The sequence below is a fragment of the Diabrotica undecimpunctata genome, chromosome 3 (assembly GCF_040954645.1).
Source record: "Diabrotica undecimpunctata isolate CICGRU chromosome 3, icDiaUnde3, whole genome shotgun sequence".
Taxonomy (NCBI): Eukaryota; Metazoa; Arthropoda; class Insecta; order Coleoptera; family Chrysomelidae; genus Diabrotica; species Diabrotica undecimpunctata.
Genome location: NC_092805.1, coordinates 101,507,105 through 101,532,067, shown reverse-complemented (window position 1 = coordinate 101,532,067; position 24,963 = coordinate 101,507,105). Strand labels below are relative to the sequence as shown.

General features: G+C 34.9%; 1 protein-coding gene across 1 annotated transcript in view; it reads left to right on the top strand.

Annotated features, from left to right (window-relative positions):
- Positions 1–24,963, top strand: part of LOC140437098 (DDB1- and CUL4-associated factor 6-like) — a 54,223-nt gene that overhangs the window by 394 nt on the left and 28,866 nt on the right. Inside the window, exons 2-3 of the mRNA XM_072526419.1 lie at positions 17,913–18,185; positions 22,088–22,244. Coding sequence (XP_072382520.1) covers positions 17,913–18,185; positions 22,088–22,244 — 430 coding nt within the window. The remainder of the gene's footprint in view (positions 1–17,912; positions 18,186–22,087; positions 22,245–24,963) is intronic.

The window sequence follows — 24,963 nt, the reverse complement described above, 5'->3', positions numbered from 1 at the left end:
ATATTGTATAAGTAGATATATTTTGTAAAATTTGAATTGACACCCTTTAAATTGGAGAAAATCACACTAATTTTTAAATGTTGTGTTTTATACATATTTGCCTCTAGTTGCCTTAAATACAACTGCATTAAAAACTATATCAGCAAAATTTATTAAAGAAACATTTTTAATGCCAAAGTTTCAGTAGTAAGGAAAAAAAATGGAATAAATATTTTCAGTAATTGTAAGAACTAACAGGAAGACAATTGTGGTAAACATGCAGTGGAATGTTGCCTAACAAGCAGTTAATCATCTATGTGCTGCAGTGATTTATAACTTCTTTAAATTACAAAGGCTTAATAAGGAAATTGTAATAATAATTATACAGTGGTAGAAGTCTACATTTAATTTTGCCATTAAATGAGTGATTTGGTTCTTTATAAGACTATACATGTTAATATTGGGAACCAATTTTCCTTTGTTGATAGGTTTTAATCAATAATTTTGTTTTACTCAGACAACAAATAATAAACAGGTTTTTTTTATTGGTGAATCATTTTGGCTAAAGAATAGGATAATGTGCCTAAATGTGTATTATTGTCAAAGTTAATAAATTTGTATTTCAAACATTTTTAAACTTTACTACTTACAAAATACCTTATACTCGGTTCTCTATTCCCAGTCCGAACTGTCTAGTGAATTTAGTAATTATTTTTTTGCGAAGTTAGTTACTTTTGACAGACTAAAAGTGACTGGAAATTACTATACAGCCAAGCACACATACTCATAGCCAATATTAATAGTAAACAAACTAAATAGTAAATAAAATAGAACTTTGCGAATTACTGACCATAAATATTTATTTATCTGCACCATATAATAAATATTTATGTTAAATTCTAACAACTAAAATATATTTTTTAAATATATACTACCCAAAATTTGATGTGTTTAGTATACCATCATCATCAGTGGTGCTACAGCTCTAGTTGAGCCTTGACCTTCCCCAGTCTATTTCGCCAGTCGTTTCTGTTCATCGCCAACCGTTGCCAATTTGCCGCGCCGATTTTCCTTGTGTCCTCGTCCACACCGTCCCTCCATCTCAGTCGTGGTCTGCCTCTACTCCTATTTCCCACTGGGACCGATAATAGAGTTCGTCTGGGTGGGTAATTTTCATTTGCTCTTGACACATGTCCAGCCCATCTAAGCCTACCTATTTTTATGAAGGATATTACATCTCTACCATTTACTATTTTTTTATTCTTCTCGTACAATTCGAAATTATATCGCCTTCTCCAAATACCATTCTCACAGAATGCGCCCATTAGGCGTGTTTAGTATACACGTGTTTAGTATACACTTCCACTATTTAGAATAATTCTTCTTTTTTTAAACAAAGTAGTATGCAATAGTAGGATACTTTAGCTATTAATACTGAGAAGTAGGAATTGTTGTGTTGTAGGTTTCCGACAATGAATCTGTCAAAATATGCCCGAGCTAAGCAAATGGAGTTAACTATGGGATATTTGTATGTACATATACAATATGTACATACAAGTATGTACAGTTTACTATGGGATATTTGTATGTTGGCAATAACATTTATTTGACAATAAAATTTACTATTTTCACTGTAAATTTAAATATAAAATATGTTTATTTTGATGTTTCCGAAATACCTCTCAAAATACAAATTGTATTTTGAGAACAATTTCTGAAGTAGAAATCGAAACGTAAAAAGAAATGTATTTTAAACTGAAATTATAATTAATTCCCATTAAAGATAGTAAATTCTCACTCAAAAAAAAAAAATTTGAAACAGTTTTGTGCACTTGTCTCTAATTTATAAAATTTGTGGAGTTGATCTCAAAGTTAACCATATGTTTTCAATAAAATTTACTAATTATATTATTTATAGATTAACATTTTTATGAAAATACAACATTGAAAGTGTTTTGGATCAAATGTAGTATGACAGTGTAAAAACATAATTAAGGAACACAACTGACACATTTTAAATTTAATAATACCCTGGATCTGGTTTTCACAGACATAGACATAGATGGTGAAATATTAAATTATTAAATTTTATAAAAGAATTGGATAAGTCACTTAGGATAGTTTTTCAAGTTTGTTAAAAAATTAATGCTCTAGTTCTAGTTTGTAATAAATAAAAGCCTTATTTTCAGTTTCCATTTTAATAATATTAAAATGGAAACTGAATACATATTTCCACAAAAATAGTGGTCTTCATTTAAAAATAAAACAACCATATGGACCAACAAACTTAAAAAATGTGAATTATTACAATTGTTTTATTCAAATACCACAATAACTTTAAACAAAGTGCACCAACCAGCCAAGATCACTTTACTTGTTTCGTGCATTAATTTATTAGTCACTAAGACTTTAAAAGCAGAAATACTGTCATTGAAAAACAGTAACTCACTACAGAAAGTATCAGCAGCTCTATACATTCTAAAGATAGGTCTATTCACACCATAATTAATCATATGAAAATCAAGTCCAAATTAATCTCCATTGTTGAGATTCTGTCACCGTACATTTTTAAGTATTTACATCTTTGAAGAGCTATAATCGTAATAGTACGTTCTACATTGTCCATCTTGCTTACTAGTATCGTTCATGTACGTTACGATCCACAAATACACCATACTGATGCCGTACATACGCGGCAGCACATCACCCACCCTAGCGCCGTACTTTCTGAATACCGTTTTTTTGAAGTTTTACGAAAACAAATTCCACTACTTCGATAAAACGAATATAAACAAACTACCGACAAACGAAAAACGATTCAACCACTTCAATATAAAGAATGTAAACTACTGAGTGGCCGTCTCGATCGCGAAGTGCAAAATTTTCCCGGCGCCGTATATGAGCAACGCGCAACCGATACTTGGCACGTAGCGAAAGGGTTAATTTGACCTGTACTCCTATTGGACATATGAATTGTAGAAAATCAGGACTTTCGATAATTTCATTAATTGTTTTAAATAAATGTATGCAATGCATTATAGTCAATGTTTTCTATTTTAAACCCTATTCACTAGGCTTCACAAATCTCAAGAATGTTCTTTGTACTTTTTCTAAACTCTATATGCACATTAAAGTTGGGAGATCAAACTGAAAAGACATATTCCAAACCTGACCTTATATAACAATACTACAGATATTTAAAATATTTAAATAAATAAATAAATAAGTAAATAAATAAATAAATAAAAAGTTTATTTACGGTTACACCAATTACAATAATTACAATCATTAAATAATTTATATCATATTAACAGTTTTAGAACTCAATAATAATTACATACAATTTACACAAGACAAATAAATAGAATAAATACCTAAATGACAGTTTACAGTGACAGCCTACATTGTATTTTAAAAAGATTTTTTCAGATTTTTTCGAAAACTATTCAGAGAGCCAGAAAAAAAGTCTGCATCTAAGCCATTTTCAGATTGACACATTCATCTTATAGGTCTATTTAGACAATAATTTGTTTGTTGGAATTCTAAGTGAAAAACGTCCTTAGATCTTGTGCACCTTTGAGGAACCCTAAGACCTATTCTCTGCAAAATTTGAGGCGAATCTATCATTCCGTTTGCAATCTTGAAAATAAAAACCAAGTCTAGTATTAAACGACGATTTTCTAATGTTGGTATATTAAGTAATTTTAAAATATCACAATACACTATATCTTCTGAAGAAATCCCTAATTTATAGCCTACAAAGTGCAGAAATTTTTTAGGAACTTTCTTAATGCTTTCAATATGACATTTATATAAAGGAGATCACATAGTGCTGGAATATTCCAGAACTGATCTAACCATAGAACAATACACACTTTTAAAACAATCTAGGTTATTGAATTATGACAAGGTTCTTTTCAAAAATACAAGTAATTTAAAAGCTTTATTACAAATAAATTTTAGTGATTTTTGAAACATAAAGCAGGATCAAAAAATATACCTAAATCTTTGAAAATATTTGTTGGTTCCAGAAATATATTATTTATAGAGTAATTAAAACAGATAGGTTGTAAGTTTCTAAAAAAGCGCACTATTTTACATTTATCGATATTAAGTGAAAGGTCATTCTTTGTACAATTGTGAGAAATTATTTACATGTTTTTGCATTTTTACACAGTCTCTAACATCCTTAATAATTCTAAAAATTTTCAAATCATCAGCATACAACAAAATAACACAATTTTCAAAGATTTCTAAAACGTCATTTATGAAACAAATAAAAAGAATAGTCGATAAATGACCACCCTGTGGGTCACCAGACATAACCAAAATCTCTTCAGAAAGACAGTCCTTGACTTTGACAACCTGAAGCCTGTCTGTCAGGTAGCTCTCCAACCACTCAAGCAGGGATCCATGAATTCCTAGTGCTTCTAGTTTTTTTATAAAAATCCTGATATTAACCTGATCGAATGCCTTTGAGAAGTCGGTATAGATCACATCGACCTGAGGCCCCTTGCCAAAGGCATCCAAAATGAATTCATCTAGGATCACTAGATTTGTGGTTGCAGACCTACCTGGCATAAAGCCGTGTTGTTCAGGAATAATTAAACTTTTAATTGGAAAAAATATTTTTGAAGCAATAATTGACTCAAAAATCTTTGAACAAATAGAAATTTTGGAAATGGGCCTGTAATATACATGTTTTACTACCATTCTTAAAAATAGGAGAAATATAAATTTTTTTCCACTCTTCTGGGAAAGTGCCAGTACTTAATGAAAAACGAAAAATTTTTAGTAATACAGGAGACAGAACAAAACGACATTTATGTACAAAATAAAGTGAAATTTCATCAGGGCCAGTAATAAAACCAAAGTAACTAAAATCTAAGTTTTAGATTTAATTTTTCTAACTTATTAAAAATATCTATTAGACTAATATCACAGCTGCTGAAACTAACTGTTCTATTATAATCAAAGCTTGGAATATCACAGTTATTGTTATCTACATATGACTTAGAGAAATGCTGTTTAAAAAAAATTGAAATTTCTTATGGATTGTTTGACTCATTGTTGTCATAGGTCATGTTGTTTGGTAAGTCATAATGTTTATTTTTATTTTGTACATAATTCCAGAATTCTTTGGAATTAGTCATGTTTTGTTCCAAAGTTTTATATGGTTTAACTTTTACATTGCTCAGCTAAGACTTTGCATTCTCTACGAATGTCTGAGAATAATTTATAGTCAGAAAAATTATTAGTTTGTTTGAATTTTTTCTGAGCTACTTTTTTTCTCAGAATAGCATTTTTCAGTTCAGTTGAATATGATTTTGGAAATTTTGGGTTTTTACATTATTGTTTTGGTAAATATAAATCTATACAACAGTATAAAATATCATAAAAACAGGATATTGCTTTATTAACATCTGAAATATTGTCGAGTAAGTTGTCCCAGTTTACATTACCTAAAAATTGTTTTATTAAAATATAATTAACCCTATTAAAATCATAATAATAATAATTGTATTCAAAGAACTCAGTTTTATCACAGTCAATACAGAAAGAAAGTGCTGGATGGTACTTATCACAGTTTAACAAAGGAAAATCAACACATTTCACATTTACAACATTATTTGACAATATTAAATCTAAATAACCTCCTAAAACATTCGATATTGTATTATTTTGAAATAAGTTAAAATAATCAATAAAATTTGACATACACTTAACAGATTCTGTAATATTACCAACTGGTCTTGATCCTAGATCTTTATTATCCCAAACTATTATCTATCTAAACTATCTCAAACTTATATCCTGAAAATTGTTTAATATCCTAATGACAAGCCCAACTATTTTAAAGCTTTTGTCTTAATATCTGCTGACATGCTGAAGATACACGGATGTGCGTGGTGGAGGTCGCAGTCGCGGTCAAGGTTTACATCGATGACAGGCAGAACATACCGAAGATACCTTTCTTTCAGTGTTCTTTGGAATGTCTGATGTGACTGACATGTGTTCCAGGAAAGTTAGCTTTTTTACATTATAAAATTATGTATATCAACAACAGTATTGACGACAGTGAATGCATGTCTTTAAGTGAAAAGTAGGGCATCATTTGTAATTCTTTAAATCGCCATCTTTCGGCTTATCCTATAAATAAAAAGTCAGTATCTATGAGAATACCATCACCTGTTTAAAGAACTTAAGAAACACCACTCATGACGGATTTTATGCTTATATGTGAACGAGTCTGGATACATTTCAGTATATTCATCATACTATCTGTATGATGAATATGACAACAACTATTGAAAAAAATAAGAGTATGAAATGCCTCAGACCGACACTAGGACGACGTCAGATGATATCATTAATGGGAAAAGACGAAAATGAAATCACAACTAGAGAAAACATACTGACACGAATAGAAGAATTTTACACAGAACTTTACAGAACACATCAACAAGATGATGAGATGAGACCAGCACGGAAATTAATAAAAAATGTTGGATCAGAAATAATGCCAAAAGTAACAATTTCAGAGGTAACTACAGCATTGGAAAACATGAAGAGAAATAAAGCTGCAGGAGAAGATAGTATTACCACAGATATGATATTAGAAGGAGGTAAGGAACTAATTGCAATTGTAACTAAGCTTGTGGACAGTTGTTTACATCAGGGCAAAGTCCCTAAGAGCTGGAACAACTCTAAAGTAATCTTATTACACAAGAAAGGTGATAGTCGAAAATTGGAAAACTACAGACCCATTAGCCTACTGTCACACTTGTTTAAAATACTCACCAAAGTCATAACTACTCGACTAACAAGGAAATTAGATGAATACCAACCATATGAACAGGCAGGTTTTAGAAAAGGCTATTCAACTTCCGATCACCTGTTAACCACAAAAATATTAATAGAAAAATGTAACGAATACAAGTTTCCAGTTTTCCTAGCATTTGTAGACTACGAAAAAGCTTTCGATACCATAGAACACACGGCCGTAATAAACGCAATGCAAAATTGTAGAATAGACAGCAGATATATTAACTTAATAAAAGAAACTATGAACCAAGCTACAGCTACATACTACCTAAATGAAAATGAACACACGAACCCTGTACCATTAAACAGGGGAGTCAAACAGGGAGATACTTTATCACCCAAACTGTTCACCTTAGTTTTGGAGGACGTTTTTAAAAACCTAAATTGGAAATATAGGGGAATAAACATCAATGGCCGCTACCTCAGTAATCTACGATTTGCAGATGACATAATCCTGATAGGTACTGACCTACAAGAAATGCAAACCATGCTTTTAGAACTACATACCGAATCTTCTAAAATAGGACTGAAAATGAATTTAAACAAAACAAAAGTCATGCACTCCGAAGACACCGTGACAATAATAAACGATAAAGTTATAGAAAAAGTTGAAGAATATATATACTTAGGACAAAAAATAATACTAAATAGGGAAATTCAAACTGAAGAAATAAAAAGAAGAAGAATGTTAGCTTGGGCAGCATTCGGCAAACTGAACTATATACTCAGAAATCAACAAATTCAATTACATCTTAGATCTAAAGTTTTTGATGCATGCATTATTCCGATATTAACTTTGCGGCACAAACATGGACAATCACAAAAAAGAATATGAATATACAAACAAGAACACAAAGAAGACAAGAAAACAAACACATGGATAAGACAGAAAACCAAAGTCACCGATGTGGTGCAAAAATCATTAAAGTTGAAATGGGAATAAGCTGGACATGTAGCTAGGAGCGATCTAAACAAATGGCACAGATCAATTTTAACCTGGAGACCATACCAACACAAAAGACCCAGAGGCAGACCTCCTATGAGATGGACAGATGATCTGAAAAGGACTGCCGGGAAAAATTGGCTACAAGTAGCGTACAATAAAAAACAATGGAAGACTTGAAGAGGCTTATGTTCAGATGTGGACGTAAATGGCTAGACGAAGAAGAAGAAGAAGATCTGTGTACCCGGCAAAATGTTTTAAAACCACCAATAAACTTGTAATTTACAACGCGATCAACCGTTCGATCGCGATTTTAAACAAACTATTTTGTTCTGACATCGACATCGCAGTAAACCGCGATGATAGGTCGCGAGGGTGAATAGGTGAAACATTCTTGGTATGTGCGATCTCATATAAGAAAATGAAGGTTTCTTTTGACATCGATGTATTGACTGCGACCTCCATCACACAAATCCATTTATCTTAGGTACCCTAAGGAGAAAATTCACTTATCCCAGATACCTACAGTATCAAAACGATTGAGCTCTGGTAGGGCTCTGTCCGTGTTATCGAGCCCTAGGTGACTTGGTATGCTTTAGTATCTCCCAAAAATTTTCATACACATCTTGATGTCACAAGGAGTACAGCTTTCTGCATGGCCTTATAGAGATGTTCATTTAGACCCAGCTGTTTTATTTTCTCTAGAAGGGTTTTGGGAATAACACCAGTAGTAGATAGAATAATAGGTACTGTCTGGGTACTTTCCATTTGTATTTCTAGATCTCTGTACTTCGTGATCTTTTTGTTGTATTTAACTAGTATGTGTATATGAAGATCGTCAGTTTGGAGAAGTCCCAGTTTGTCAGCTAGTTCTTGGTGGATAATCTTTTGTACTGAGTCATGGCGTTATTTATAAATCAGTACCGAAAAACACCTGGTAGCATTAATATTATTAATATAATAATATTCTTATATTCAAACCTGAACTCATTATACTAAAGACTCCCAGTTTTTGTATAAAATTTATAACAGCTTATTAGTAATGCATTAGTTTGCCATAAAATTCCGGTCTTATTAAATCATTTTCATTAGGAAGTCATATAAATATTTAAATCATCAGGCAATAATAATTTACACAAGCCAATAAGAGAATTGATAAAAGTATTAAATAATAATGTTGCAAGATGAACTCCTGGCCTTTCTCCTGTTTTCTATCACTTTTAAACCAGAAGCCAGGACCATAATATACAAATTATTATATGAAATTAAAAAAAAAATGGTTACACAAAACAATCGGTTTGTTATTTACCACCTTGGTATGTGCGAACATGCAACTTGTGCACAAAAGTGCCCAGCTGTAACTACTTAATGTTCGTAGTGCAAGTTGCCCCTCTGTTTAGAGGAGTGGTGCAAGAATTATTATTCCAGGAAAAATATTGAATTTTTAGTAATTTTTTTTTATTTGAGCTGGACAGGTCCTTATTGAAATCATATGATAGAGTCTTACAATTTAGTACATAGGTTCCTCTTGGTGTAAGGTAAAATCCTTTTGAATTTGGAGTTAATATCCTTTCTTCTTCTACTGATATTCTTCTACTTTTTTTGTTGAAGGAAAGTTTACCACGTTGGCATGTGCAAACGTGTAACTTGTGTGAAAAAAAGTCCACAGCTGTAACAACTCGGTGTCCAGAGTGCAAGTTGTCCCTTTGTATAGGGGAGTAAGACAAAAATTATCATTCCGGGAAAAAGTATTGAATTTTTGGAAAGTTGTTTTATTTGGACATGACAGGACCTTACTGGAATTGTGTCCTGATAGAGTCTTACAACTTAGTACATAGGCTCTTATACACTTTTGCTCTTATAAGCAAACATTATGGTGCTGACATATCGTCAGATCATGTTCCTGTTGTTGGTAAATTTAGGTTTAGATTTAAGAAACGAATAGTAACAAAAATGCGATATGAGAAAATTAAGATGTAAGGAAACAAAAGAGACAGTCGTACAGATTCTTTAAGAGAAGCTTGACATATCGTCAGATCATGTACCTGTTGTTGGTAAATTTAGGTTTAGATTTAAGAAGGTTACAAAAAAAGATAGTAACAAAAAATGCGATATGAGAAGACTAAAATGTTCTTCTTCCTTCCTGTATGTAGGCTTTAAAGCCTGTTTCTTCTTCAATATTAGCCTCCTAAATTGTTTAAATTATCGCACCATCTTTTTCTTGGTCTGCCAATACTTCTTCATCCATTTGGTGACTTATCTCGTGCTATTCGTACTATCCTATCCTCTGCCATTCCACTGTGTGTGTTCGTTCCACTCCTGTTTCCGTTTTGTCACCCATCCATATATGTCTTCTATATTGCATGCTCTTCTTATGTTTTCGCTTCTCTCCCTATCCAACAGACTTTTCCCTGATATTTGTCGAAGTATTTTCATCTCTGTTGTTTTTAGTAGTCGTCTCGTTTTAGATGTGTCATGTCTTGTCTCCGCCGTGTATGTTAATATAGGTCTAATTGCTGCTTTATAGATTCTTGTTTTTGTGTCTTCTCTTAGGTGTTTGTTCTTCCAGATTGTGGCATTAAGAGATCCCGCCGCTTTACTTGCTTTTATGCTGTGTAGTCGTACTTCTTCAACACCTCCGTAACTAGTTATGTCTATTCCCAGATATCTAAACCTTGCTTCCTGCTTTATTCTTTTCCATCAATTTCGATTTTACATCGTAATGGGTATTTAGATGTTGTCATACATTTGTTTTTTTTTCTGCTGATATTATCATATTGTATATCTTGGCTGTTGTATTGAAGATGTGCGTTAATCTTTGGAGCTCGTCTTCTGTCTCAGCGATTAATGCGGCGTTGTCTGCATAACATAATATTTGGATTTCTTTGTTCCCCATTCTGTAACCATGGCCTTTACGTACTACTTGTATTATTTCGTCCATTATTATATTAAAGAGAAATGGGCTTAACGAGCCACCCTGTCCAACTGCGCTTTGTACTGGTATGCACTGTGTTAGTTTTCCATTTATCTTTGCCTGTATTCGATTATGGAAGTAGATGTTTTCGATGGTTTGTATAATATTGATTGATATGTTTCTTTTATACAGTAAGTGTAAGATGTCTTCGACTTGGATGCCATCGAAAGCCTTTGTCAGGTCTATAAAACATAGATATGCTGGTTTATTGGCCTTTTCTGTGATTTGCCTTAGTACAAATACGGCGTCTACGCAGGATCTTCCGGATCTGAATCCTTGTTGTTCATCTGATAAAGTTGTTATTTTATTGATTTTGTTGGTTAGGACCTTTGTGGTAAGCTTAAGTGCGGTGTTCAGTAGATTTATACCTCTATAATTGTTGGGGTCTTCTTTATCTCCTTTCTTGAACATTGGTATCATTATGCTGTTTCTCCATGCGTCTGGTATCTTGCAGTGCAATATTAGTTTTTGACACAACGTGAACAATTATGAAACGTTTACCATCATATCCTTCTGGTTTACGTAAACTTTTAACACTGTTAACCTGTCTTACCAGGAAATTGTTTTATCCCTTTTGAAAAAATCCACGTTTTGTCCAAAAAACAAGATCTCTGGGATAGATAGATAGATTAAGAGAGGTGGCCTTTCGGCCTATTCCACTGCGACCTTTTCAGATCTATTGTGGTCCTCTAGTCCTAGATAACATTCTCTAGCCTGACCCTTTTTATAAAGTCTAGTAGCTTCGAGACTGTACCTTCCATGTAGCTATTTGCCGGTGGATTTTCTTCTCCTAATGCAAAGAACCGCACATTTGCCAGACTGTCACACTGACATAAAATGTGCTCTGCTGTTTCTTCTTCGAGGTGACAGAATCTGCACAGGTCATCATCTGATAATCCCATCAGCTTCAAGTGCCTATTCAGCTTACAGTGCCCTGTTAGAAGACCTACTATGACCTTGACTGTTTTCCTGTCTTTGCTTATTAGGTCTGCCGTAAATTTTGGCGAATGTTCTGTAATGAAATGTTTCGCCTGTCTTTGTCCTGGTGAATTCCTCCACCATTCCAGAGATTTGCGAGCTACCCACTTCCTTGTAGCCGTTCTTGTTACTGATTTAGCAACTCCGCAGAAGGGTTCCGGTCCAATGAATGGCAATGATGAGCCTTGTTTGGCCATTTCATCTGCTTTTTCATTGCCCTTATGACCCTCGTGCCCCGGTACCCAGGCTACCGTAACCTTGCTACGGTCTCCTAGTTTATTTAGGGCACACACGCAATCCCATACTAGCTTAGAATTGACCTCTACGGAATTGAGTGCCTTAAGCGCTGCCTGACTATCTGTGAAGATAGCAACTGAACAGAACGTTCTTTCCTGCCTTTCTATTTCTTCCACGCAGTGATGGATTGCAGTTATTTCCGCCTGGAAAACTGTCACATCCTTAGATAGACTTACCGGGAAATCTATCCCTTGATTTGTCCCTACTATGCCGGCTCCCACACCCTCCGATGTTTTTGAGCCATCCGTGTACCAGGTAGCAGCAGCTTGTATGGGTACACCTTTATTCCAGTCTTCCCTGCCTGGTATCTTAATTGTGAACTTATTGTTAAAGCTATATCTCGTAACTGTTGCATCGATAGGTTTCCCCATCACAATATCGGCTTTTAGCTCCTCGATTAGCTTTCTGTTGTCAGTACCATGCATCTGGCTTATATGTCGCTGACTATGGATTAATCTGTGCATCACGGATCTGGCTTCGCCCTGTATAAAGATATGAAGTGGTGGTAGATTCAACAGGACTTCCAGCGATGCAGTAGGAGTTGTTTTTAAGGCCCCCGTAATACACAGGCATGCTAGCCTTTGTGTATTACCTAGCAGCCTTATTGCTCCCCCTTGCTGCGTCTTTGTCCACCACGTCACCGAGCCATAGGTTATCATGGGTCTAATAACCCTTGTATATAGCCATAGAGTCATTTTGGGGTTAAGTCCCCAATTCTTACCGCACATTCTTCTACATCTGCCCAAGGACATAGTAGCTTTCTGTGTGGTTTTTAGAATGTGAGTATTCCATGTAAGCCTATGATCAAAATATACCCCAAGGTATTTTGTTTCTTTGGCAAATGAAATCTCTGTTCTTCCCAGCACCGGTGGTTTTAGGCCTTGTAGTGCTGTTTTTTTGGTGAAGTTGACAATTTGTGTTTTCTGAGCATTGACTATCAGTCTCTCTTGTTTACACCAGTCGTCAACTATATTTAGGGCTGCTTGCATTCTCTCAGAAACTACCTGAGCAAACCTGCCCCTGACAACGATTGCTATATCGTCAGCATATCCTAGACAATAAAAGCCTTCTGTGGACAGATTTCTGAGGAGATCATCTACCAAGGTTGCCCAAAGTAGAGGGGACAGAACTCCTCCTTGTGGACAGCCTCTGCCTACTTTTGCTTTGATGGTTGCTTTACCCAGAGTGGACATTACTGTCCTATTCTCCAGGGATGCCCTTATCCATCTGCATATTACCGCAGGTGCACCTCGTCTACTCATAGCCCCTATCAAAGAGCTGGTGGTAACATTATTAAATGCCCCTTCTATATCTAAAAAAGCGGCCATTGCTATCTCTTTGTCTTCCATTGACTTTGAGATAAGCCTATTTAGATCATCCAACGCGGAGTCCGTAGATTTACCAGGTTGGTATGCATATTGACGATTGCTTAGAGGATTATCTTTTAGCACTTCGTCTCTGATGTACCTATCAAGAAGCCTTTCCAGCGTTTTTAATAGAAAAGAAGATAGACTTATCGGTCTATATGACTTTGGTGTTAGGTCTGATACTTTACCTACCTTAGGCAAGTATATGACTTAGACCTTTTGCCATATTTCCGGTACGATCCCCCATGCTAAAGTGGCTTTGAGGAGCTTGCATAGGTGTGGTATCAATACCTCTAATCCCATATGCAACAGTATTGGATATATGCCATCTGTCTCTGGAGACTTATATGGCCGAAACTTATTTATAGCCCATCTAATTCTGTTTGGTCTTGTGATTGCTGTGGCTATTTTCCAATCTGTAGACCTTGGTCTAGTGAGCCTTTGGTCTATGTTGGTTTGCCTATCTGCATCATCCAGAATTGTTGAGCCCGGAAAGTGCGTGTTCATTAGTTCTCTAAGACTTTCCTCTTTGGTGTCCGTAAATTTGCCATTAGCTTTCTTTAGGAAACCTACTTCTTTGGTTGTAGCACCATCCTTTGCCAGGACTTTATGAATTCGAGAACATGCCGGGATATCTGTAATCTCCTCGCAAAACTCTCTCCATGAATTCCTTTTGGCTTTCCGAATTTCTTTATTGTATAGCGTTAGCTTATACCTGTAGGCATCCCAATCTTGGTTACTTTTGGCTTTATTAAATAGGCTTCGGACTTCCGACCTCATCTTCCTTAAGCCGTTGTTCCACCAGACTGTATTACTGCCCGTACTTTTCCTTGTTTTTTCTGGACAATTTTCCTGGTAAGCCGCCATAATAGCTTCGCTTATCGTTTCTGCCGCCGAATCTATAACCTCTGGGCTTTTAAACGAAATCGTACATTCCTCGAGATTTTTACTGAGGGACTCCCTATATCCTACCCAGTTTGTATCTCTAGGATTCCTGTATTTAATTTCCGATGGAAAAATATCAAGGTCAAATCGTATATGTCTGTGATCCGAACATGAGGGTTCGTCAGACACAAACCAATTTGTTATTATATCACTTATCCTGCTCGTGCAGAGTGTTAAATCTAACACTTCTTTGCGTGCCTTAGTGACAAAAGTTGGCTTGTTTCCTATATTGGATATAACCAAACCTTCAGATAAGATGAAATTCAAAATATACTCACCCCTTGCATTAATGTTTGTGCTTCCCCACACGGTGTGATGTGCGTTGGCATCACATCCTATAATGAGCTGTAATCCTTTTCCTAGACAATATGCAACTATGTCGCTTGTAATGCTTGGTGGACACAGAGTCTCATCACCTGGAAAGTAGGCTGAACACACCACCAGTTTCTTCTCTCCTACTTCCGTGGTTATAGTTAGAACAGCTGTAACAATATCATCAGTGCAGAGCACCGGGATTAATGTACAATCTACTCTATTACTGTGAATTATACACGACCTTGGCCTTACAGCTTTGGGTGTGTATAAAACCTTACCTTGTTTGGTTGATAGGCCAGAAATCTTCTCACCTATCCTCCAAGGCTCCTGCAGGAGGGCCACATCAATGCCTTCTTGTTCCAATCTTCTAACTAGCGTTGCCGATGCGGCTTTTGCATGTTGAAGATTGGCCTGCAGGAGCCTTATTTCTCTCTTCATTGCGAAGAGATGGCCGGTTCTGGATCTGTGGACATTCCTTCTTCCGTGGGTCCGACACACTCTTGGACATTAGTCCTTATGGGTGTGTCAGCTCCACCCGAAGAAGGTTGTTCCTCGTCCTGAACCTCCATATGTAGGGAGGTCTCCCCTGTTTCACTGGAGTTAGTTGCTACTGGCTTTTCATTCCGTGTTTTTGTCTTCCCTTCTTTGGGTCGGAACGTTAACCGTCCTACTCCAAAAAAGGGTGACATTTTTAATTTCTGGAGTTCTTCTCGAGATTCAGAATCCATCGAGAAGGTCCATAACACCCCTTTCTCTAAATGTTTACTACCCCAGACTGTCCATAGATGTGTCCTGAACCCATGGTTACTTATCCTTAGTCTATTAAGGATCCTTTTGGACTCAAGACGTTCCCCATGCTCGTCCTGTACGAAGACAGTGCATGAGTGCGGCTTGGGTATGTCTTCCCCCTCCACAGCCCTGAGAGATGCACTCTCCCAAGGCCTCAGGGTTGGAATCACCTCCTTCAGCCACCGCGCACTTATGTCGTCCGCACATTTGGTGACTTATCTCGTGCTATTCGTACTATCCTATCCTCTGCCATTCCACTGTGTGTGTTCGTTCCACTCCTGTTTCCGTTTTGTCACCCATCCATATATGTCTTCTATATTGCATGCTCTTCTTATGTTTTCGCTTCTCTCCCTATCCAACAGACTTTTCCCTGATATTTGTCGAAGTATTTTCATCTCTGTTGTTTTTAGTAGTCGTCTCGTTTTAGATGTGTCATGTCTTGTCTCCGCCGTGTATGTTAATATAGGTCTAATTGCTGCTTTATAGATTCTTGTTTTTGTGTCTTCTCTTAGGTGTTTGTTCTTCCAGATTGTGGCATTAAGAGATCCCGCCGCTTTACTTGCTTTTATGCTGTGTAGTCGTACTTCTTCAACACCTCCGTAACTAGTTATGTCTATTCCCAGATATCTAAACCTTGCTTCCTGCTTTATTCTTTTCCATCAATTTCGATTTTACATCGTAATGGGTATTTAGATGTTGTCATACATTTGTTTTTTTTTCTGCTGATATTATCATATTGTATATCTTGGCTGTTGTATTGAAGATGTGCGTTAATCTTTGGAGCTCGTCTTCTGTCTCAGCGATTAATGCGGCGTTGTCTGCATAACATAATATTTGGATTTCTTTGTTCCCCATTCTGTAACCATGGCCTTTACGTACTACTTGTATTATTTCGTCCATTATTATATTAAAGAGAAATGGGCTTAACGAGCCACCCTGTCCAACTGCGCTTTGTACTGGTATGCACTGTGTTAGTTTTCCATTTATCTTTGCCTGTATTCGATTATGGAAGTAGATGTTTTCGATGGTTTGTATAATATTGATTGATATGTTTCTTTTATACAGTAAGTGTAAGATGTCTTCGACTTGGATGCCATCGAAAGCCTTTGTCAGGTCTATAAAACATAGATATGCTGGTTTATTGGCCTTTTCTGTGATTTGCCTTAGTACAAATACGGCGTCTACGCAGGATCTTCCGGATCTGAATCCTTGTTGTTCATCTGATAAAGTTGTTATTTTATTGATTTTGTTGGTTAGGACCTTTGTGGTAAGCTTAAGTGCGGTGTTCAGTAGATTTATACCTCTATAATTGTTGGGGTCTTTAGTAGATTTATACCTCTGTAACTGAACTGTATCAGTTATACACCGATCCAGATATTGTGAAATTCGTTAAAGTGCAGAGACTTAGATGGGCTGGACACATTGCTCGGATGTCAGATCACGAATACACGAAGAGATTAACATTTTCAAAACCAGAGGGCACAAGAAGCAGAGGACGACCACGAATGAGATGGATTGATGATGTGGAAGAAGACCTACAGATTCTAGGGGTTAGAAGATGGAGGGAAGTTGCCAGGAATCGACAGGAGTGGCGACTTCTTTGTGAGCAGGCCAAGATCCACAACGGATTGTCGAGCCACTTATGATGATGATGAATTGTTGGGGTCTTCTTTATCTCCTTTCTTGAACATTGGTATCATTATGCTGTTTCTCCATGCGTCTGGTATCTTGCAGTGCAATATTAGTTTTTGACACAACGTGAACAATTATGAAACGTTTACCATCATATCCTTCTGGTTTACGTACACTTTTAACACTGTTAACCTGTCTTACCAGGAAATTGTTTTATCCCCTTTGAAAAAATCCACGTTTTGTCCAAAAAACAAGATCTCTGGGATGTACACTATTAATATTTTCCATATATTTACGAAGGAACTTGGCTTTTAAAGCAGCAATACTGGTGCGGTCAGTTAATGCTCTTCGATTATTGTCATTTTCATATTTAAATCCCAATTCTTTAAACAAAATGCTAATAGATGTTTTGCCAATAAATACAACTTCTTTATCCCTCAATTCATTACTTATAAAAAACCGATAAGTACATAATCGTACTGTTCTAACAATAGTTCAATGCAGAGAAAATGAATACTTTGTTTTTATAAAACTATAAATTATTTCCAATTAAAAAACTCACAAGAAAATTGACTTAATATCCATTCATGTTGAATAAATTAAGGAATTGTTGAATGATTTTCATAAACGAACATACATTTCAATATATTACCTGTTATACAGATGAAAATGGCTCCAAAGGCAATTCATTAATTTTTTCTACTTCGAAATACTCCAACACATTTACCACAAGTTTTTTACCAGGCATACTCTAAAAATAAAAACCCTTAAAAAATATTTCATAAGTATTAGTCCGTTGACGTGGGTTTAGCCCACTGAATCACTCTATAGATATAACTATAATAATATATTTTGGTCTATTTTGTAGATGATGAGAACTTTGTTCAACGATTGGGGCTGATAAAAAAACTTCAGATCCATATGGGATGTGTCAACACAATATGTTGGAATGATTCTGGAGAATACTTACTGTCAGGTTCAGATGATCAACATTTAGTGATTACACATGGACATAAGTACAATGTTGTAGCAGATTACTACACCAGTCATCATGCAAATATTTTCAGTGCAAAGTTTCTTCCTTGTACTAACGATCGCCAGATTATTTCCTGTTCAGGAGATGGGCTTATTATACATACAGGTAAGTTACAGGAATACTGCTTATTTAAAATAAACTATCAAATACGTATCTTTATATGCTTGGCAAGTAAAATTGATACAAATATAAAAAAGGTTTTCATAACGTATATGCCTTTCCGTTTCCAGTCCTCATTTCTACACTGCGCGTCATTAAAAAGAAGCAACCTAAAATTTTGGGCATTTCTTAATTTGTAAGAACCCTACAAGAAATTGATTGTCATTAGATATTTGTTGAAGAATATGTTCTAAAGCAGTATGCAACCATTTCTTAAATAACAAATATCAAAAAAAAACTTATACCAAAATGATGATTTTAATTGAAAATTTTAAAAATCAACATTGTAAATTTTTTCTGTTTTTTTTAAAAAATTTCAATGAAGTCGTGATTTTTAATATTCTGTACTACCACCTCTATTTTGAATTACACTCCTCATTCTACTTGGCATTGAATTGATTAAATTCTGGATGTTGTCTTGAGGTAATCCTTCCCATTCTTCCATGAGCGCCAATCGAAGCTACTTACGATTTATTGGAGCATTTATTCTGTTTATTACTCTTCTTTTGAGTTGGTCCCGAACATGCTCAATTGGGTTTAAAACTGGGCTTTGAGCCGGCCAATTCATTTTTGGCACACCGACGGTTCAACGCGCCTTTATTAATAAACACGAGATCAGTACGGCCTTCGAATGAAATGTCTGCCAACACTTTACAGAGCCTCCTCCAAAAGCAACACGTGTTCGTCGAGCACAAGCAGCATATCGTTCCTTACTGATCCATAAAGAACCATTCTGGACTCACCACTAAACAAAAAAAATTTCCAATCTTCTATCGTCCAATGCTCGTGGTCTCTATCTAGCAAACTCAAGTTGGCGTTGTCAATGTGTTGCTGTTAACAAAGGTCCTGTTGCTGGTCAGCGAGCCCTTAGGACAAATTCCCTCAACCTTCTTCTCACTGTAAAAGTGCTTAATGTCCACCCGTGAGGATTTTGAAAACGGTTTTGGATTGCTGTCGTTATTCTTCTCACATCTGATCCTGATCGCCGTTTGTGAGATCCAGTCTCTAGGAATTGTTGGTATGTTTTTTGGACCACACAACGACTGACTCCAAGCTGTCTGGCCAGTTCTCTTTGAATCATTCCATTATCAATCGAAGTAATACTTTGAACAGATCTAGCAAATCTCTCAGCCATAGTTTTAAATTTAAAAATTGCACACTTTCACTATTTGAACAATTGTACACTAATGAAACATTTTTGAAAAACAGAACATACTTCTACTACAGAACAGGCCATATTCCAAGAAAAACAACGTACAAATAACACGTGCATTCTCCGAAGTCGTAAAACTGATATTAATTTTGCGAACCTATTACCCTTAATTAACCTGTCGGCACCCAGTGGCGGTGTATAAAAGTGTTTCTGCATTGTGAGAGTTTATTTACAATACAATAAATTGCATAAACTTAAAATTATTGAAAAATTCTTATAAAATTCTAGGTGGCCTCTTTTTAACGACGCGCAGTGTATTTTGGCAGTCTTTTTCCCTAGGATTCTTCGCCTAAGCATTCTATCATTTTCTAGAAAGTAATAAATACCATGCTTTGAATACATTCTATAAGGAAAAACTGCAAAAAATGGAGATGGGTGTCTCCGGATGAAAGAACGCTTAATTAAATAGATTTTAATCTAAAGCCCGCCACTCACGTTCCAACGGCGCAGTACGATTTTGTCGAATGTAATTGCAGTACAATAATGTTGAAAATCGGATGGGAACACACACGTACCAATTTTGCAGTATGAGTTTGACTTTCAAATTAAAAACATGTCAGATAACGATATACTTTTAGCGGCTCTTGCTCTTTGTATAAACGAAAAAAATACAAGAAACGTAGGTGGTGGTGCAAAGATTGGTTTCTGAAAAGATATACATTCTGTCACGTACATTTATTAGAAAAATTGCGATTATATCCAGATAATTTTAATTCCCTTTTGTAAAATGTTCGAAAATTATTAATTTTCTTTTTTACCAACTCTTCATTAGTTCCGCTTTCACTTCTTGAAATTTAGCAACCAAAATATTCACAGCTTTTTTTCTACCGGTTTTATCATGATATGATGTCGTTTTTATTTTCCAAAGACATTCTTGTTCTTTATAAATGTCAAGGAAATCCCTTAAAAAAACTTTTAGCTATAAGCTGTTCTCGAAATTTACCAGCAAATGATTTCTTTGTAGTCGTACGATTTTGTCGTAACAATATACACGATCAAATTTACGACCCAACCAACTCTGTCGTACTGCTGCAGACTGACTTGTTTGTCTGCCGTCAAATCGCACCGATTTGGTCGAATGGTGCAAATACACGATCAAATTACGTTCAATTTTGTAGCATTCGACAAAATCGTACTGCAGCGTTGGAACGTGAGTGGCCGGCTAAGTCTCAAAACATGTTGTAGAAGACATACTTAACAGTAATTAATAAAATTTATTAATAAGTAATCATCGAATGGTTAGAGTCAAATTAAAGATAGATCACAAAGAGGATAGAAGAAATTTTAGGAACACGTTGAATATAGATGTAGAGGAAGTTAAAAAGGATAGCGAACAATACAGAAATAAGTTTAGAACCATCGAAACACTATAATTAGAACAACTAGATTTAGACGTCATGAACGAAGTAAAAGTAACTACTCAGTGCCAGTTTAGAAGTGACTAACCGGAAATCTAAAATAAGTGCAGAATCCCAGAACATGTTCCCAATCCCAAAAGAACGGAAAGAGCTGAAAGAAAAGAAAGAAAGAAAATAAAAGAGGAACTAGGGAGTTCGATGAACTTAACATATTGATACGTAAGCAGATAAAAGAAGACATTCAAAAACATTAAGAAGACAAGAGGACTACTAGGAAAAGAAAGAGGAATATAATATCCTTGAAAAATCAACAAGGACAACTTCAAAACAGCAAAACCCAAATAATAAAATCAATCGAAACATTCTACAACTACCTTAATAGCTCAATAGATGATGCACCTGCTTCTTTGAAACACAATATGAAAAGAATCATAATAAATGTCAACTCAGAATAATACCCGAAATAAGCGAAGGAGAGATAGAACATGCCAGCAAAGAAATGAAAAGAGACAAAGCGTCTGGAAGTGATGGAATTCTGATAGAAATGTTGAAAGAAGGAGGAAGAGAGACCCTCCGATATCTAAAAACGCCTTTTAATTAAGAAATGCTTATTTGAGGGAAATGTGCCTCGACAGTAGAACACCTCTAACACCATCTTAATTCACAAAAATAACTAATAAAATAATTTTGTTTTTTATCGAAAAGACACTGATCAAAATATATCGAATTTTTACCGGCGAGTTGATACGAGTTTTATTAAGATTGATTTGGATGTAACAAATTCAAAATCGCCTGTTGCTTCAAGCGTTGTTTCTGAGAAAACGGTTCATTTTACACAAAAAGTGTTAATAAACATTTTTGTTTAAAATTATCTCAGCTACAGTTTTTATTTGAAACATTTTTTTCTGCCGCATACAGTTTCTTGGTAAATCGATTTTTTCTGTGTTCCCCCTCTACGAGGGGGTGTTTTAGAGTGAATTCTGAGATAAAAATGGTAAACTTTTTTGCATCTTTTTTGGGGTCCCAAAATTGACATTCTCAGCACAATTCAGCTTGTTCGTATAAGTTTTAGAGGTTCAGTGGCATTTTCGTTTCTGACGACTGGAGTAAAATGGGAAAGGCCTATATTCGAAGTAGAAAAAAAAGTTTAAAAAGTATCATCAACATAGTTTATCCTTCTCTATTGTCAAGCTTATTAGTACAGCACTGATAATGTTTATACCAATATTTATAACTTATTATTGTTGATTCTCTTTTGATTTAAAGTTTTTCTGTAGACTTGAATCGTGCCCAAGAAAGTTCTGACGCTCAATTTAATTGTCATGCTGGTACAACAACATACGAAGTCATCACTGTTCCTAATGAGCCATACTCATTTTTAAGTTGTGGAGAAGACGGTAGTGTACGATATTTTGATTTAAGGGTGAAAAGTAGGTAAGTCATTTTATTTTTGTTTGTAAATTGATTTGCATGTATTATTTGTGAGCGTTTCTAATCTGCGATAGTTATGGGTATTAAACAGTGGTAATATTAATACACAAATTTTACTGTGACTTTTCTTTCTAGTTTTATTGCATATCATTCGGTAGTTATTCAGTCTCAATAATAGTTACCTGTTTACTTAAACTTTTTATCTGAGTTAAAATTTTATCGCAATTTGGTAGAGTAACTTTTTGCTCTTATTCAATGCATTAAAATAAATAAATTATTGATATTTTTACATATTTCTGTTTTCTTTAATTTTCGTATTGTAGTAAGTTTAATAAGAGTCCATTACAATTCGATACTGTAATAACTAAGATGTGATGTCCTTGCCATTGTAGCGATTATATAACGAGTTGAAATTCTACGATTACATAGTTTTATCAATGAAAATATGCAATGAAAGTTATTGAAAAATAGGATCTTTAAAATATAATTATGTTATACCGTTGACTGAATATCCGAATAGTCAATCAACGGTTATTCAATTCGGATATTCAATCAACGGTTATACATAGTGTTTCTTTATGTCCAAGTATTTTAATTGCATAAGTTTTATGTCAAAATATAACGATTTAACTCAATTCAGTTGACAGAAATATTTGTCTTTAATGAGTTACAGTTAGAGACCAAACAAAAACCGAACTTTTGTAATCAAGTAAGAATTTTTTTTTTTTTTAATTATTTTTCGACGTACTGTTTTAAATATTGATTTATAGTATCAGCAATCGGTTTGTAGGAAAAAAACTATTTGTTCTGTCTCAATATTTCGTCACGATGTTGTGACTTCTTCAGGAGAAAACTGTAAATTTATTAGAATAATTAATTATTATATGTAAACAAAGTGAATATTTCAATACAACTATAAGAATAAAATAAAAAATTTAAATTTGTAGGGAAGATTTACATCGCACAAGAGTGACATTAATCTGAATAAAGTACAAGCCTGTGCATTAAGTGAACATTCTATTACGATGGGCGACACGCCTAACTATGATCAAGCAGAAATATTGAAAAGGGAAAGAAATTACAACAAAAGACTGTTTCTAGAAATGTGTTTAATTAAAACTACACAAAACATCGTAAACAAAAGAGAAGACATTGAAAATCTTAGTGCTATATACAGTAGTCCTCTTTTAATGGAAAAACAACAACTATATAAAAGTTCTTATAAAAATTACACAGATTAGAGGGATTATTCCAAGTTCAAAAGAAATATTTTTTTTTATTTGTGTTTGGTTTTAGCCTTCTTAATTACTTAGTAAAATAAACTCTGTTGCTTGTTTAATAAGTGCAAACGAAACATTTTTACATATTATGTCAAAATGTTCGATGAAGATTTGCATAAGCATAGGCACTTCCTCTGTCAAACTAACCTAAAATGTATATAAAAAATAAAAGAGACATGGAAACCATAGTAATAAGTTTTGAATGAAAGAAAAAAGAAAAGAAAATTAATAAAATGTCAAATGTTATGTAATTCCGTTAATTTTATAGTAACATCCTTACAAGGGTAAGCCTGTTTGAAGATACAACAACTTCATTGTCTAATGAAGTTTTGTGTTTTCATTTTTAGTATGTTTTGAGAAATAGTTAAAGCTTAACAAACATTAAAGAGTTTTACTTAAAAGATTGAGACCCTGAACTCGAACGGAACCATATCCCTCTTGATAATGGCTCTAACTCCAAATGCGGTTCTTCCCGAGTACTTATTATTTGCATCATCATCATCATCATCATCAATCAGCCCTGAGTTGTCCATTGTTGAACATAGGCCTGCTCTAGACTTTTCCATCTGCTTCTGTTCTGCGCCTCTGCTATCCAATTGGTCACGATTCTTTTGAGGTCGTCGGTCCATCGCGTTGGGGGTCTTCCTCGGCTTCGCTTGTCAGCACTCAAGCATTATTTGCATATATATATATATATATATATATATATATATATATATATATATATATATATGTTAAATCTAATCATTCTTCTTGATGTGCCTATCCGTTACGAATGTTGGCGATCATCATGGGAATCTTTATCTTATCTGCAGCAGCGCGGAAAAGTTGCACATATGTTGTATTGAACTAGATTCTGAGGTTCTTTAACCAAGATGTTTTTCTTCTTCCTGGACCTCGTTTTCCAAATATTTTTTCTTGCAGGATGGCTTGAAGGAGAGCATATCTGGATTCATTTCGCATAATATGCCCGAAGAACTGTAACTTTCGAGATTTGATGGTGGTCAGTACCTCTCGGTTCTTATTCATTCTTCTGAGGACCTCCTCATTTGTGACTCGGTCAGTCCACGGGATCTTAAGCATTCTCCGATATAGCCATATCTCAAATGCTTTCAGTTTTCTGCACATATCTTCGTTCAAGGTCCACGATTCAACACCATAAAAAAGGACAGAGAAGACGTAGCATCGCAGCATTCTTACTTTTGTATCAAGAGAGAGGTTGTGACTGTTGAAGAAGGCCCTCATCCGATTGAAGGTGGATTTAGCTTTTCCGATGCGTGCTCTAATCTCCTGGTTGTTGGTCCATTCTTCATTTATTATGGTGCCGAGGTAGTTGTATTGCGTCAGTCTTTCTACAGTAGATTGGTTGACGTAGAGTTGGCCTTCTGTTATCCTTTTCTTGCTAATTATCATAAGCTTTGTATTCTTAACGTTCATATTGA